Source organism: Rhyacophila brunnea, unplaced genomic scaffold, assembly GCF_057557595.1.
Source record: "Rhyacophila brunnea isolate RB1 unplaced genomic scaffold, BYU_Rbru_1.0 scaffold_4, whole genome shotgun sequence".
Taxonomy (NCBI): domain Eukaryota; kingdom Metazoa; phylum Arthropoda; class Insecta; order Trichoptera; family Rhyacophilidae; genus Rhyacophila; species Rhyacophila brunnea.
Window position 1 is genome coordinate 8566083 of NW_028233068.1, and position 18527 is coordinate 8584609.

Here is an 18527-nt window from a genome sequence, read left to right on the forward strand (position 1 = left end):
AGTGTTTTTGCCCGCCTGAATAATACCTTCAAAAGTGACCTTCCACTGTGCCTAAAGCGCAAAGTGTTCAACCAGTGTGTGCTTCTCGTGATGACATATGCGTGTGAAACATGGACCCTAAGTAAAAGAGAGATCCAGAAACTCAGAGTAGCACAACGTGGTATGGAGAGGTGCATGCTGGGCATAAAGCGAAAGGACAAAAAGAGGAATGAGTGGATAAGGAAGCAGACAAGGGTTTGCGATGTAATAGAGTTTATTAAAAGCCTTAAATGGAGATGGGCTGGACACATAGCTCGAAGAAGAGACAATCGTTGGACAAATCTAGTTATCCAGTGGTATCCAAGAAGTACAAAACGTCCACAAGGTAGACCTAGAGGCCGCTGGATCGATGAAATGATAAAGTTCTGCAGAAGTACGTGGCAACGCAATGCACATGACCGAGAGAAGTGGAAGCAACTTGAAGAGGCCTTCATCCAGCAGTGGATAGATTCAGGCTGATGATGATGATGATATGGTAAATGAGGTGTCATCGAATCAATCAATTACTTTACAAATTACGTAAATAAATTACGCTCGATGTGCCATGGAGACTATTTTTTATTAATATTATTATACTCCTCTTCACCAAAGGCCAAGCAAGGCGAATGTACGCGAATTTCGACATATTACGCGTCGTGTGGCACATGGCCGGCAAATGTTTTCCGTACTTCGACGCAGTGTCGGTGTTTCTACACGCATTTAAGGTGTTACCTCTAGCCATGGCCCGGGCTTAGCTTAGAGGGGGCCCGGCGTGGCAAGCCGACCAGTTAAATTAGAAAAGCATACACCACAAATTTGCTCTAATAGTAAAAAAAAAGTCGCATTTTCCTTAGTGATTATTAACATTTAAAATTATGTGTCTGCGCGATGTAATTTGATGTGATATGATGATTGATATAGTTAAATGATAATTCGCGCGTATAATTTTGTTTTATAATTATTTTATGTGTGTTTCCTGACTTAAGCGTGAATGTATGGCGAAGGGTTCCATGTTACTTGGGTACCACGAAATGATGTCGCGATCAGTGCTTCATAATATGCTGAGTGGCAACAACTCAATGGATTTATTTAAAAATCGGTAAAAATACACGGAATACCCCTAACCCTGGGGTTCCGTGGAAACCACTTGGGGAACAATACTGTAAAAAATCACACTGCCCTTAACCTTAGCGATATGTATTGGGGCCCGCCATAGATCCTGGCCTGGGGGCCCGCTTTAGGATGTGGGGGCCATGCCTCTACCTACAAGAGGCACCTTGCGTAAAAATACGAAGCTTCCAATTTGACACATTTTTTTCAAAATTTACAATTTAAACTGTATTAATTAATAAAAATGAATGTGAAAACATTAAAAAGAAAAATATTTTTTATTTTAAGTCAAAGATAAACTTACAATTATTGTAAAAAAATGTGAATTTGTTAAAGGATACCATCTTATTATTACAAAATATTTTATGGTCATATTTATTATTAAAATTTAGTTTAATGTTTTGTCTAAGAGATTGTTGACTAATTCATTGTTTTAATATTTTTTTATGTTTATTTTAAAAAACATCGATTTTTGTAAAATTTTTAAATGTGTAGGTATAACTTAAAATCCTTTTTATTTCTTGAGGTATCCACGGGACTGGAAGAGATCTTTTATGTATATTAGGGGAAACCTAGGATATAAAAATTTATCTAAATATTAGTATACATAATATTATTATGTACTTACATCGTTTAATTTTATGCCTTTCTTACTGTCATTTTGTTTTACTTTTTTATTGTTATTATGTAATTCTATAGCAATATGTGATTAATTAACATTAAAAAAAAGAAACTTAAAAATATAAATGTATGTAGGTAGGTACCTACTTAATATTTTTTTCCATTTATGTGATGGTTTTAGGTGCAAAAATTGCCGCTAGTTGTCGCAATATGAATGTTATTTACACGAAATAGCTTTCTTAATCTGCACAGAGATGTCACGGTGTTAATTATTTATTTCGTTACCACACAATTGTATAATACTACTTACAACTTTACTGTGACTGCTGGTTCCCTAGACAAGCAGGGAGCCACGTCGAGTCGAGATTTCATGTGGAGAGAGTGTGGTAAATAATAACAAGCAATAATTCATACATGATCAGGATCTGATTAACGTATTTATTTTTAACTTGTTTATCAACAAATCATATTCAATATAATATTTCTATAATATACACGTCATTTAACTTAAGGCCATGTCTTTACCTACCAGAGGCACCTAGCGGTTTTTTTTTACAATTTACAATTTCAACTGTGTTAATTAATAAATATGTACCTACTTATCTGAAAACATTAAAAAGAAAAATATTTTTTTATTTTAAATCAAAGATAAACTTACCATTATTGTAAAAAATGTAATAAAATGTGAATTTGTTGAATTGGGCCCCATCTTATTATTTCATATATTTTATGGTCATATTTATTATTAAAATTTAATCTTCTATATGCGACTACATCAACTTCCTGTTATCGCCGATTTCTTGTTGTCGGACAGTAGATAATATCTAACATATTTGCATAAGACGAAAACTGGAAGGGGACGGCATTTTGTCTAGGGACGTCACTGCTTGATGATTTATTAGTGACATTTCGAAAGTCAAAGCTATTGGATACGTAATGACATATTTACGGTATATATGACAATGAGTCCAAACCAGCCGCAGCCATTAAGCTATCAATCCAATCTCTGAACCGCGAGACATTTACATATACTCCTGGAAGGTTATCGTAGCATCCAATTCCCCATGAAGTAATACCAGCCAGATAATAACGTCCATTGTAGGAAGAACAAACCAGTGGACCACCCCCATCTCCCTGTAATGTTATAAATTAGGAATATTATCATTAGAGACGGGATTATATTATGCATTGGCATATTTGCATATTATGCAATTGCATATTTAGCCCATTCTCACCGGTTATTGCATATTTTTCCTAAAATCTAGTGATCATGCATATTTTTGATATATTTTATATTTAAAGGCCATCAAACGAGTGTCTTGCTGTGGGCGAGTGAGTGAGTGCTTGGGGGCGACAGTTACTCGAAGGGCGGCAAATCGAGGAGAATCGTCTGGTAGTATATAGAAATAGCTACGTAAATTGAGTACCTACTTAATAACGAAAATATCTTTCCTTTTAAAAAATCACAGTTGGAAACAAAATGTATTAATTAACATAAAAGGTTTAACAGGACTGTATCTTTTTTGTCGGGTTCGCGATGTCTAGTTTACTTCCGTTGCCCTTCGATGTCCTTGGTGACTAAAAACGACACGAGCACGGATAATAAAAATAATATTATATGAAAAATAGGGCGGTATTATGGCCCTGTGTAGGGGCGGCATTTTGTCTCGTGACGTCACTGGGTGTAGTAAATGACTTAGATAGTGCAGAAGCTATGGCAGTTTGTCAGTCTAAGGAAGCATTTCCCGCATACCTGCGAGTATTAAAAAGCTTGAAACTCAAGGTTAGGCGTTGACTGAATCTATAATCCGCCGAATGAACTCCGCATTGCCAGAGGTATTCCCGCGTAAACTTAGAGAAAAGTTTGAAAACATTTTGAACAATAACCCAGGCTTTAAACCTTTGTGTCAAATTGATAGTTTTATTAATGGGACGGGTGAAATTTTGCCAGAAACAATAAGTGCTAACGTATCACCCAAATTTAAATACTGCCCAGTTACCTCAGTGGATGTGGAACGGTCCTTTTCCACTTATAAACATATTTTGAGTGATCGAAGACACAATCTTACTACCGAACATTTGGAACAGTACCTGATTGTTAACGTTTACAAGAGTAACAAAATGTTAAATAATTGTTAATTAATAATTATCGTCGATTTGATTTTGAAATGAAAAAACTAAAAATTAGTATCTTTTTATTATTATTATTTAATGTTGCATATTTTGACACTTTTCATGAATATTTTAAGCATTTTTCATGCATAATAATATCTTCATGCATATTTCAAGCTTTAGGTATATGTTGCATATAATCCGGTCTCTAATTATAATAATTTAATCATAGTAAGTAGCAGCGTTGCCAGATATTTATTTGACCAAATCGAAATTTTTAACATGTGAAATAAATGGGATTAAGGAGCAAAAAGCGCGACAACCTAACAATCGCAAATCTAATGTTTATTTCTACAATGTTAATCACAGGTTTTCAATACGACGTGAAAACATCAAATCATATAATTTCTGCATTTATAATCGCGGGAAAGCCTCGATTAAACGGGACTCAACTCAGTGTTGCCGGCAAGCTAGGTGTAATATATTGTCGTCTTAGTCAATCTAAAATGTTCAAAATGCTTGGGTGACTAGGTACAACGAAATAATGAGTTTAATAATTCTGCGGAGTTGTGCATGATTATCGAAATCAAGCAGATAAATTGAGGTGCAGTGATTATAATTAGGGATTGCAATACCGGTATTTCAAAACCGTTATCTCAGTATTTTTTGATACTGAAATACCGGTTTTAAAAATCCGACAACACCAATATATTCGGTATTGAAAGTGGATATAAAATGTATTAATTAATATAAATGATTTAGGACTGTATTTTTATCCACCTGGCTTATTTCCGTTGGCCTTCGATCTAGGTGACCAGTAAGAACACGTGTAGATTTGCAAAATACATTATTACATTATAGGTAGGTATACCTACTTCCCTGATTTTAATTTGATCAAAATATTTTCACCAGTTGCCGGCGGAACTTATAAGTTGTCAGGTCTATTTTTGATGTATCTGAAATTGCGCATTAAATAGCTACCTACTGTTTGTTTGTATATTCGTTAAAAACCTCGGCCCTAGTGGCGAATATTTATATTATAATACATAGTAAGTCTCCTATAATGGACTTGCCTGTGCCTAATAGTTTGATGTTTATCTACTAGAATAATAGAGAAATGTACTTTTTTTAACAAATAAGTGAGCAATATTGTGTTTGGTTTTACTTCTTATGGGACAAAAGTAAAGTAGTAGTTAAGTGTAAAAGTGTGATAAAACATTAGGTGGAATTACTAGTGGGGTACATCCAAGAACACATCGTAAAATAAATTTAGAGAAAGATCATTCGAAGAAGAAAGTGCCAATAGTTCAAGGTATTTGTAAACATCAGTATCTCTACCATATCTTGCCTTTATTTATTTTTATATTATTACATACATATATGTACTTATTTAGATATTTTTTCTATAAAATATTAATATTTTAAAGATATTTTTGTATATATATTTTTTTTTTCTTTTTTTTTATATTTTTCAAGAATACCGGAATTAATACCGGTATTCAATTTGAAATACCGAAATACCGGTATTAGTATTTTCATTCGGTATTGCAATCCCTAATTATAATATACTTATATTAGATATTTATATACATACATTTCTTTTATAAACTTCAGTTTTATAAGAATTTAATTAATATAATTACAAGATAAAAAGAACTTTTTATATGCAACGTTTTTAAATTTTCTGTTGAATCATATAAACTTGACTTAACTAGCTTAAACGATCAAAAAAATGTACTTGATAGAAATACTGAATAATGAAATGTCATTTCATATTGATTTCCATAGTCACGCACGTATATAAATTATTTAATAATTTAGTTGCTAGGACCCCCTAGCAACCAATAATTGTATCGAAATAACTTTTCATACAAAACAGAATTAGCTAAAAATGAATTCAATTATACTTAAAAATGGTTAAAAGTATTAAAAAAATGCACTGGCATCGTGTTTTGATATATTCTAAAGGTTTCAAATGTCTAGCTAGTCGGGAAGTTGGTTAAAAATCGATTGCACGATTTGTACGGGACAAACAACCACCGGATAAACAACCACCGGAAAAATAAGAATACGACCTAAGAAAAACGTTGTAATAAAATAGATACTACAAACACTACATAGATACGACAAAAATGGATGTTTTATTTTTTCACTGTTCTGTTTCTCTATGTTCTGTTTGGTTCGGTTAACATATACGTGTATATTATACGGGAATGAAGATGGTTCTAGTAATAATAATGATGATGAAATCATTTTTAACATTGAATGAGCAGTACATACTTCGCACGTGTCCTTTCCCGGAGCACCGCCAGCACAGATGAACGAACTGTCAAGTGTAAACATTTGACCAAGCCTGGTGTTTTTGAAAGTAAGTTCACAGGTATGATGGTATTCAATGTCCATCTCAACTTTTTTCATTAATACTGCATACCTAGCCTCGAGGTCTAGAAAAGATATAATAAATTGCATTCAAATAGGTATTGTGATATCAAATTCATTAGGTAAAATAAAATGTGGATGATTTTTATTTTCTAAACCACTAACCAAAAGTAGACGCTTGCTGAAACTGGTCGATTCTTGACTGAAAAAAATTGAGTGCCGTTCAACTGAGAAGGTACCTGAGACAGCGAATAAGCACATATATACATCCAAAGAGGTAACGCAGTCGCTATTTTGGGTACTCATAGGGTACCTACCCAAGGGACTGGAGGAGATATTTTTATATACTGGGGGAAACCTAGGACACCTAAAGTTTTATAAATATTGGTTTATAACAGTAGCGAAGACTCCATACTAGGCAATTATTTAAAGTCCACCTTCTTACGAGAAATATTTTACTCGATTATTAAATATTTTAATTTGCCAACGATGTCAGACAATTCTGTATAAACAGAAATAATATATATACATATATATTATTTCTATATATAATAAAGTTCATATATAGTAGTTAGTAGTTAGATAGTTCTGTATATAATAAATATATACAGAACTATCTGACAAAGGTTAAAAAAATACAACAGCGCCATCTCTCTTCAGCTATAATTATTGTATGTCAGATTGTTATGCGATGAATGTCAGATTTTTTTGTATAGACTTTACCTCGCAGACGTTAGCCCCGTCTTCCGTAATATATGCACTACGGTAGACGCTAAAGGCAAAGTCTTAATAAGATAATTTAATCACATTTATAATATACTATATCACTTGATTCTACACCTTTGTTTTAATTTTTTATTGTTATTATTGTGTCTCTCTCTCTTCTTCTTGGTCGTTCCCTCATATCTGAGGATCGTGACCACCTTGAAATTCCGTAATCTGTTGAGTGTCCAAGGCTTTCCTAGATCCTCTGCTTCTCTCAGGACAGAGTAAAGGCTGTCCCCAGTAAGCTCTTTCATTCGGTCACTCCAGCAAGCTGACGCTATTCCTCTGCATCGCCTTCCCTGCAGGCTACCCAAAACCACCAGTCTCTCTAGGTCATACGGTCCGCGGTTATATACGACTTCTATGCAATAAGTATATGATTTTAATCATCTTTATTACAAAAAAATATTGAAAATCTTCATATACATTTGACACACTAAAGTGTAAGTACAATCTTCCTACATTATAAGTTTGTTTTTTTTTTTTTTTTAATTTTTACTTACTATAGCTTGTTTTCCCCCAACCAGTTGCAATACAGTTCTTTTTGTTCTCGAAATTTTCACCAGGGCTCGGTAGACACACCTGAAATGACAGTTAAAATTGAAAGAGTTGATTTTGTTGACAACTGATTTCGGTTTTAAAATCCCACTAACGCACACACCGTTTTAATGTGATTGGCCCTATCAAATGCATTATCCAAGAACATGATTGATATATCATTGGCCAGGTTTATTCTTTTGTAGCGAGGATGCTCAATTACAGAATTGATGGTACGTTCCTGATGTGGAATAGGTTCTTTTGTTGTTTGAGTATCCCATTCACCGGCTCTGACTTTCAGTTGTCGCCGTTGGTAGCTGGAAAGAAGAGCTGGTTTTAAAAAGATGTTTACAAAAAAAAAAACAATATAGTTAGATTTAATTCTCATATTATACAAGTTTAAGGATTTAGGGACGAGGGGTGGAGCTAGACTGTTAAGATCCGACATAAATAGTACCTACACACCGAACTTTGTCACTCATACTTATTTGTTTTCATTGAACTAGGAATACAATTATTTGCAGATCGTGCTGGTTAGTTTTTAAAATTCAATTAAACTCTGCCTAAACCAAACCACAATAGTTTAGGTATGCTAAGGGCGATCCGACAAAAATAGTGCACACATTTTTTTAGTCATTCTTATTTCTTTTCGTTGATTTAAGAATACATATTACATATTATGGTGTACAATCAAAAAAAAAATTTTTTCTATCTATAAAATAATCTAAAATTATCCCATATTTTATAGATAAACGAGTATTGTTTATATTATCTACTATGGGTTGGATTAGGCAGGGTTACATTGAATTAAAAAAAAAACTAATACCTAAATACTATTTATCCATTGTAGTCTTAGTTCAATGAAAACAAATACGTTTCAATGACAAAATTAAGTGTGTACTACTTATGTCGGATCTTAACAGCCTACCTCCACCCTTCGCCACTGATAAACACCATGCTCTGTCTAGCTCTAGATAGACTGCTGTGTAGCTGTTCGATTTGAATTTCCTTCCCGTGTTTTGATATGGGAAAAGAGTCGTGATGAACTGTTTTGCTGGCCGATAACAGCTCCTCATCAATGGCATTCAGCTTGACCAGGTGAAGAACTAAACTAATCCAGGCAGTACCAGAATCATCGACCCCCCCAACCGTAAAACATCTGGTCCAGTTTTAATTATAAAAGTATACAATAATTTCTGGTTTAGTTTATATTCAGGTAGGTACTTATTAACAAATTACCTATTAACATATTATATCGAGCGATATAACAATAAACATTTTTTTTTTAAATGATAGCCAAAATTTAAGATTTTTCATACTCTTAAATAATAATATACCAATTACTTAGTTTTGGGGTTATGTTATGAATAGAGCAATGTGAACTCCTGACATATAGGTATGACAGTTTAGTTACAAACAGTGACGTCACATGGGGGTAGGCAGATTAAGCATCGCTTGGGGGCGGCAGTTACTCGAAGGGCGGAAAATCGAGAACAATCGTTATGTATATATAGAAATAGCTACCTAAACTTAGTAATAACGGAAATATCCTTTAATTAAAAAATCAGCTTACTGGTTGGAAACAAAATGTAATAATTAACCTACAGGACTGTATTTTTTTGTTGGGTTCGCGATGTATAATTTATTTCCGTTGTCCTTGGAGGTCACTTCTTTGATGATCAGCAATGACACGTGGAGATTTTTGAATTATAGGTAGGCAAACACTTGCCTAATTTTATCCAAATATTTTTGCCAGTCACTCGCGAATTTTGGAAGTTGTCAGGTGTATTTTTAAATGTATCTGAAACCGTAGACTCACAATATTTCTATTGGAGCAGAGATGGCATTTAAATTTGATTTAGTAGGTAGTTATTTTGTCGGTAATGTATCTATACAACACATTTCTTAGATATTTTAGTCATGAAAGGATAATGAAAAATACTGTATAAAAAATTGGGCGGCATTTTGGCGATGCCTAGGGGCGGCATTTTGTCTAGGGACGTCACTGGTTACAAAATTTGTAGGTACTGAACTAATTTTGGCAACGTTGACCCAAGGCACTAAGATCTGAACTATATAAACTAGTTTATCATTACTCATGTACGCAATGTGCCGCAGTCAGCACAACCTTTGGATGGATCAGTGACCCGCCGCACACAGCAATGCCATCTGCTACCTTTAGGATTGTAACTGTCCACGGAAACTCCCCAAACTGTGAGTCGGTTTTCTAGAATCAAAGATGGTTTACAATCAGTATTAATTTAAATTTATTTTGATTCAAATAACTAATAATTGTCCTAAATGACATCACTGTCATCTCCAAATATGTGTATCTAGAGAATTTAAATTCAAATTTATTTACTTATTTAAATTTTTTTTTTTTTTTTTTACGTACTTTGAACATTACAAATTATAAATTTAAGACGTTCACAACATGACATTTAAAAACAAAGAAACAGTATAAAGAAGAAATAAATATAATATATAGAATCACGAAAACAGTATGAAAAGTAAAGTAAAAGGTAGGTACAACAATTGTAAAAAAAAATATATATATTATAAAGCATGCAAGCACACCGAATGAGCTAAGTGGACCCTATTTTAAGAATTTATAAAACAACGCCCATTTATTAATTATACTCATCTCACGTAGGTAGAATATATCAACACCCGAAGCGATTTGGTTGAACAGAGTTATTGCCCTCCCAATTGGCATCGCCAATGGCAGGTTAGTTCTGCTTCTCGGGAGAACAAACAAATGATGCTCCCGATTTCTAAGATAGAACTATCAGGGGCACACAAGACAATGCTACCAAGAATGGCAGAGTTCTCATTTACGAAAAAAATACGTGGCTAAATATGTATATCTTCTAGCATTTAAACTACCTACAGTGTGTAAGCATACCCAAGAGAAAGCCAGTTGGATAAAGCCACGGATAGTATCCATATAATCTCAAATAAAGGAGTCTCATTTTTTTTTCTAAATGAATGTTTTTTTCCTTCTTTTATTCCACTCTTTAATTTAAATTTAAATGTATTCTGTATGGATATCATAATAATTATGATGCCTCTAAGAAACTGTCACTGGTTAGTATGCTTGTGTATTTCCAAAGTCGTGCCAAGATCACGTATTTCCGTGAATTGTATTGAGCGGCCTTCTTGAATGGTATATAATATGGTTATATAATATATTATATTATTATAAAACGTTTAACATGTACTTTTAAAATACGTATTTATATAAATAAATCAAATACCTATGATACAATCATTACTACCATTTCGTAATTTAAATTTTCATACACGGGATTATTTTTTTAATTACGTAGAACAGGATAATTAAAAGCCAAGCCAATAAAGATTAAATAATAATAATTACAAGATAAAAAGAAAATTTTTATATACCATGTTTTTAAATTTTCTGTTGAATCATAATATAAACTTGACAATTCTATGTATTAATAAATAATATAGAATAGGTACTGAAATGTCATATTGATTTCCATATTACCGCACGTATATATTAATAATTTAGTTGCTAGGACCCACTTAGCAACCAATAATAGTGAGTAGTAAATATTACTTTTAACGAATTTTTTCCGAAACATACAAAACAGAATTAACTGAAAATGATTTGAATTCTGCTCAAAGATGGCCAAAAGTAGGTATTAAAAAAATGAATTCCCGTCGTGTTCTGATATATTCTAAAAGTTTCAAATGTCTAGCTAGTCGGGAAGTTAGTTAAAAATCTTAGACAAACAAGAGAAGATCTGTACGGGACAAACAAGAATACGAGCTAATAAAAACTTGGTATAATAAGACTGATGGGGTGAATTAATAATGAGGTGAAAAAAAATAACACAGAAATTAAATTTAATGAAATATTTATTATAAAAAAAAAATTTGGCTCTATCATCCTGAATTTTATGTAATAAACAAAACATTATGAGAGCGGAATGCAGAAACATTTGTCAAAACTAAAATTTCCTTAGCAGAAAACACTATGCAGAAACATTGTCCTTAGTTAAGATCATTTCTATTGAAAATAATGCCATATTTAAAAATTCTCTTTCCTATAGTTTAGGTAAATTATTTTATAATTGTTAAACGATGACAAAAATATGACAACTGCATTTTATAAATGCAATAACTATAAATACATATTAATATTTAATTATAATACTCGTATGTTTCTGTTATAAGTCATTATGCATGATTCCACAGGCACCGCAAAATTTTTTTTTTTTAACATGGTAACACTAGCGTCAAGTGTCATTCTTCACCTGGCATTTTGTATTTCTGCGGGCTGGCGTATAAAAGTAAAATGATATTCTGCAAGTACATGCCAAACGAATTAACACTATCAATATCCATATTGAGATACATTGTTAAATGAATTTGAGTGTATGGACTGTTTTATAGATATGCGAATTTATTTTGACAGCAGCTGTCAGTGGTAAATGGTAATACAGAAGGGGGCGAGTTCATAGCAAAAGTAGTATATGGTTAAGGATTCCTTAACTCTATACTCAGGATTGTCTATATAGTTAAGTCATGCTTTTCGGCGACTTATCCTTAGGATCTAAATCTTAGATTGTGCATTCCGCTTGAGTCTGCATTAAACTGTATAATAGAAAGTCCCAACTTACTTGGTCAATAAGGATTTCGAGTGCACTGTTGCTATATTTTCAAAGTAGAATTATAGTAGATACAGAGCCTCCAAAATTATAGTATTTGGGATAAAAATAGTACGCGTTATCGCGACCAAAAATGATTAACGGCAAATTCAATAGATTCCATTTTAAATCAAAGTCGATAGTTTTTTTTAACCTCTTACAAACAACTTTTTTCTCGGCTCGACAAATTTTCTTATACGAAATTATAATATTATCTACTTTGCACCAATTTATAATACAGAATTATTGAAATTATATTACTTAAAATTATATGAAATTAAATCTTTACGATAAAAATACATTTTTTCCGATATACAAAATTATAGTATTTTGGGCGTACTATAGCTTATTAACATCGTACATCATGACCCCCACATCCTGAAGCGGGCCCCCAGGCTGGGATGTTTGGTGCACCCCCCTACCTATCGCTAAATTAAGAAGTATTTATAGCGATTTGTTGTAATACATTTGAATTTGAATTATGGGGTTGTCGAGTATCGGCACACGGATAAAAATTGCATTGCACAACCAAATACTTTAATTATTGAGATATAATTGTAAAATTATTAGTAAAATAGTGCCGCATATGACTTTTTTTTTTACTATTAGAGCAAATTTGTGATTATCTCACTTATCTGGTCAACTCGTCACGCCGGGCCTTTCCTGAGCCCAGGCCCCAATGCTAGAGCCCTGTCAGCCCCCCCTTGTGAGGGCCATGTCGTACATAGTATGCGGACCAAAATTATAGTACAAATACCAGGGGTTGAAATGGACCTGAGAGCACCGGAGCGCCGTTCCGCTTCGTAAAATCGGAAAAATTATCGCTCCATCTCGTGGAAAAAATGGATTTCACCGTCTGTCTGTCTGTCTTTTTATAAAATTTGATAACTATCTAAATATCTTCAGAAAATTGTCGAGCGCTTCGGTTCGTAAACTTTTCCATTTTAAGCATTGACAAATACTATAATTTTAGTACAGTAGGCATCACCTTGTCGATTGTTATATTCTTGTCAAATTTCAACTCCCCACTTTCACAAAGACCATGGACAAAACTAACCAAAAACGCAACTATTATGTTTCATGACTAGAATGACGATTCGCAATAAGGTTTTTATTTTTATATCTGAATTTTATTAAATTTATATTATAATATTATTGTATACTTAATAAATATGTACTTACTGGATTGCCCGTGACCTTGAAGCCTAGTCCATTTGCATTACGAATTCCACAACCTGGTTCTTTGATATTATCAGGAATGATCTTTGGAGCGGTCAGGATATTAGACGTTGGGCAGCAGACTTCGACAGACGATTGACAAGTCTCCTTTTGTATCCTGTATCCAAGAGTTTGGAAGTGTTAATAGAGGGAGTCATTTGCACAAAGAGTGAAGTAAATTATATAATATAATTTTACAAAGCAGTAGCAAATCTTATGTAAATGTAAGTAGGTACATACTACATTTGCTTATGTCTAAAGCATACTATAACAATTCTTATATTATACACATCGATAAACATTTTACATATCGCTGTCTGATTTCCAGGTTGTTCCTACCCCTACCCACGATCGTTAAATTTAATGACCACTGTACCTATGCATATCAAATATTGAGATCGAAATACGATGGAATCGCTTGGGTTACGTTTGAAAACGTCATGCATGCCGACTCTTTCAAAAAAATCCAATGTCCGAGCTGGCATTTCTGGTTACACTAATTACCTAACATGGTAAACACTCACCGTTTGACTCCGGGCAAGGTTCACTGTTGTCTATGTTGATGAATGTTAATATTCTATGAAAAAATGCGATATTAGTCTTACCTTACATTAATTATAAACGAATAATCGGGTTGTTTCTTTTCATTATCATCGCATAAATAATATGGCACGCAAATACATTCCTCGCCGTCTTGATTTGTTTGCAATGTGCGTCCAGTTGTTGGTACAATCACCTCCTGGATAGTAAAAATAATATAAGAATTATTGTGTATGAAAAATTTTGGTTGTAAAATGCAATTTTTAACTGTGTACTGATACTCAACAACTCCATAATTGAAATGGATGTAGGTAGGTACCTACATATTAAAAAAAACAAAAAATCGCTAAAAATACACCTAATTTTACCGCGTACCTACACCATTTGGAAAACGCTACTGCAGTGCGTCATACTGCCTTTACCCTTAGCGATAGGTAGAGGGGCCCGCCAAACATTCTGACCTGGTGGCCCGCTTCAGGATGTGGGGGCCATGATTCAAATAATAATTACCTATTGAAGATAAAAGACACACTGCTGCTTGATGAGTAAGAATTATGGGTATATATTAATTATCATGGAATTCTTGATAAATTCATAATTAAAATATGTAATCAGTGGTAGGTACTATAAAGTTGCAAAGATACTTATATCCGTTTGCCAGCAAAGACGATTGATTAACCACATTTCCGTTCGACGAATCGTTAAGTACTTAGGTATCAATCGCGAAATATAATTATGGTGCATGTCGCGGACTATCACGTGACGTCACAGTAAGCTTCCGCTACGAGAAAAAAAGGGTGTAATGTCGTTTTTTTGGTGTTTAAAATGTTATCAGACTGATGGTCCCTTCCCGTCGCACATTTTGAACCTTTAAACGAACATTGTCAGTTGGCAAAATCTGCCGTAATCATCAAAACAACAATGAGGTCACCTCACGTTGAACCGCACTGCACCTGCAGGACGTTTTGAACGTTTTTAATCATTTTCTAGATGTCTACAGTTTTTTGAATCATGTCAAAATCACGTTTTTTGTTTTTAGTGGTTGGCACCATGTATTTTCTATAAGAATATTGTCTATAATCTATGGTCTGCAGGTTGAATTCTGTTCAAAATGCTATCTATGGATATAATATTGTAAGTAATTTTAACGTACGCCCAGGTAGAAACTGTTAAAATTAATTGAAATTAGCATGAATAATTAATTAATAATAATTCAAAATACATTAGAGTTGGCACTCTCTATAATTGAATGGTGATCTTTCAAAATATTCTGCAAAATGACGAAAACATAGACTTAATTTGTCGCCGTGACAGTGACGTGACATGCATCTCAATTTGATCACAACTTAAGTCTTACATTTTGCATATTGAATACTAAATTAATCAAGTCAGTATCATAGTCATATACTGATTGTGCTGTAGATGGCGTCAACAGAACCGTCATTAAAAGCCAAAATATCCTTAAAGTTGCCATCTTGATGGAATCTACAATACAAAAATAGAATGATTATTTTAAATTATTATAGTCATTTCAATTAACAATTTCGATCTCTGTATTATAATAATATATCATTCAATATTAAAATTTAATCACCTACAATTTTGTGTAAGTATCAATAATGGTTATTCTAGAATAATTCGTGTCCGGAAACTTGTCGTATGCAGTTCGCCGTATTACACTTCACCATGAAATGTTGTATCGGAAATATATGGCCGTATATCAAGGACCGTCCAACCTCTTTGGGTCGTAAAGTACTGAGATAAAATTCATGTCTAAATAAAACACGATTCTTGTCGGTTTACAGCCGTTTTAGACAGGACACCGGTGTCGCGCTCGAATATAATAAGGAGGCCTTTGTATTCGAATAAAGGGACCATTGTATTATGTTTATGAACGCCCCAGAGCTAATGAGTCATCGCGTGTCCGGTACACTTTTCCGTCGGCCGCTACATTCTCGAGCCGCCGATACACTTGTTTTTATTACCGCAGCCAGTTTTATGTTCTAATTTATAGCGCGAAATTATGCGTTACCTCATTAGCTCTGGAGCGTTCATAAATATAATACAATGGCCCCTTTATTCGAATACAAAGACCTCCTATATTATATCGAGCGCGACACTGGTGTCCCGTCTGAAACGGGCCTTACACTTTACAGGAAGCCAGCAACAAATCAATTTTTAAAATAGCCGATGTACTGGATTATTTGTTAGGTTAGGTTCGCTTAGGTTCATTTAGGTTAGGTTAGGTTTGGTTTTCATTTTTGCAAATTGAATTAATGTTCATATTGAATCTAATAAAATTGGAGACCGTATAGCAAACGGTCATCTCTTTCCGATAGAAAGCTCACTGCGAGCTGTGACACGGTGAAATGTTTTACGTACAATTTACATATAACCAGAATAATTAGCAACCAAGCCAGAGAAGATTAGAGTAATAACCAAAATGTGGAACAGGACCTCCCGTAAAATGAATTTTACGCTACCCTTGTTATAAAGCTTACCAAAAATTAAATACTATCAAATTTCAGCATCCTACGATGACTATGAATAATTTCTTAATTATTAAAGTATACCTAACCCTCTATACGGAAGGGGCGAAATTCTAATAACCGACATTCCTATTTTATGAACATATGTTTATATTACCACCATAAACATAAACTAAACGGTAAAATAATGAAAAAAATAAATGAGTAATTTGAATAAAATTTAAATAAATCAGTTTTTGGATACTTCATAGCTAAAATTATGTCACAAGATATTATAATAAACCATTTCTTTTATTAAACGAATACCAAACGTTCTATATATTGAATATTATAATATTTGAAAATACCATATACCTACACTCATTAAATAAATACGATAAATTGTGGTTACAGGTTACGGTTACACAGTGGTTACAGGTTCAAGTCCCGTCGGGTGTCGTTTTTTCAAAAAAGATTTTTTCTAGTGGGTATATACATGATGTGTTTTCAAATTATGTATTGGCCAAATACATGTTGGAAGAATTATTTTGCATAATATGTAAGTAAATAACTATTTGAGAATTTATTAATTATTATAAGATTCGGTTTGTTGTATGACTTGATACAAATCGTCCGGAATGTCGTCAATTATTACTAATATTGAATATATTCAGGGCTCGAAATGGAACGGAACGCACCAAAGCGCCGTTCCGGCTCGTGAAATTTGTAAAATTATTGCTCCGTCTCGTGGAAGAAATATGCTGACCATCTGAGCTAGATAGGCTATAGAATAGAACATCTGACACACTATTTTATAAAAATAAGTACGATTTGATGACTATGTAAATTTCTTCAAAAAATCTGTCGAGCGCTCCGGTTCGTAAACTTTTCCATTTCGAGCGCTGAATATATTAATATGACAAACTTTATTACATTTTATTATGATACATACCTAAATATTGAAAATACAATATTTTAACACGTTTATTCCATAGTTTTATTTACTCAAGAATCCCAGAATATACCCAGAAGGTAACGCAGTCACCATTATTTTTGTGTTTACGGTAGTGGATAAAAAATATATGTAAGTATATCTTAATTTATCATATGTCAACATGGGATCGATTCATACAAATTAAGTACACTTCACCTAATTTTTATTGAATACTAAACAAATGAAAGTTTTCCAATTTAGGAGCACAACACTATTATTAAATGGTAATTTTCAAACATATATTTGAAGAACAATAGAATAGTAATAGAATGTTCAAACCTGTATCCTTTTTATGCAATTCAAATTAAATAATATGCAGACACAGCATCGCCGAGTACCACAGTGCCGAATATTCCATATCACTACAAACTTGATAATTAAATACTTAAGTTGGATTGATATACTCGTACTTGTAGAATGATAACCAGTGGCATCCAGCAATAAATTATTTTTAGTCTCGAAATATCAAACTTTACTAACCGGAACGCTAGATAATTTTATGGAATATGTGGCACGGAAAAATTTAATAACAGTCGTTTTATGTACTTCTAATCTAACATACCCATATATAAATATCGAAGATTAGGGTATCCAACAAAAAAATATATAATCTGATTTCTACGAAACATATTTTCGAAAATTGTATTATGCTCTTGTCTTTCTTAATCTACCGTCATAATAAATAGGTAAATGGTCTGTCCAACTCATGGGGCGTCACAGTGTTGTAATTGTAAATAATATAGTATTTACGATAGGTTAATTAGTTGGTAATATAACATAATATACATAAAACATGAGACAATAAACCTAGATTATGTTATAGAATACATAATATAAAACTCTCATTATTTATATTAAGTAGGTCATTCAGATTCTGACACTCGCCAAGACAACATCACGCTCTCCACCGATCTCAGTTCTACCGTTGAATTTATTCTGAAAAGAAAAAATTTAATAATCCTGACCATCGCAAAAGAGATTGATACTTACTGCTCCACTGCTATTTTCGCCAGCCAGAAGATACCTAGCCGACATCTTCCTGCCGCTGTATAGTCTTTTTCAAGATAAACAACGACAGCAGACCAACCT

At 33.2% G+C, this 18527-nt stretch overlaps 1 protein-coding gene across 1 annotated transcript; it reads right to left on the minus strand.

Annotated features, from left to right (window-relative positions):
* Window positions 1–2153: 2153 nt before the first annotated feature.
* LOC147066812 (phenoloxidase-activating factor 2-like) lies at window positions 2154–17804 on the minus strand. The gene is made up of 9 exons (XM_085954255.1): window positions 17718–17804; window positions 15334–15461; window positions 14042–14175; window positions 13401–13554; window positions 9639–9769; window positions 7667–7859; window positions 7509–7587; window positions 6142–6305; window positions 2154–2883 (listed from the first exon to the last, which is right to left on the minus strand). Exons 2-9 carry the CDS (start codon window positions 15448–15450, stop codon window positions 2695–2697), a joined length of 1161 nt encoding a protein of 386 aa, XP_085810381.1. The 5' UTR covers window positions 15451–15461; window positions 17718–17804; the 3' UTR covers window positions 2154–2694.
* Window positions 17805–18527: the final 723 nt, after the last annotated feature.

Bases quoted from the DNA above. Each gene is read 5' to 3' on its own strand.
- LOC147066812 (XM_085954255.1), bottom strand. From the start codon at position 15,450: ATGGCAACTTTAAGGATATTTTGGCTTTTAATGACGGTTCTGTTGACG. The intron at 9,770-13,400 runs GTAAGTACATAT...CTTTGATTCTAG, and splicing joins TCAAGGTCACGGGCAATCCA to AAAACCGACTCACAGTTTGG. The intron at 7,588-7,666 runs GTGTGTGCGTTA...CTGTCATTTCAG, and splicing joins GGGCCAATCACATTAAAACG to GTGTGTCTACCGAGCCCTGG.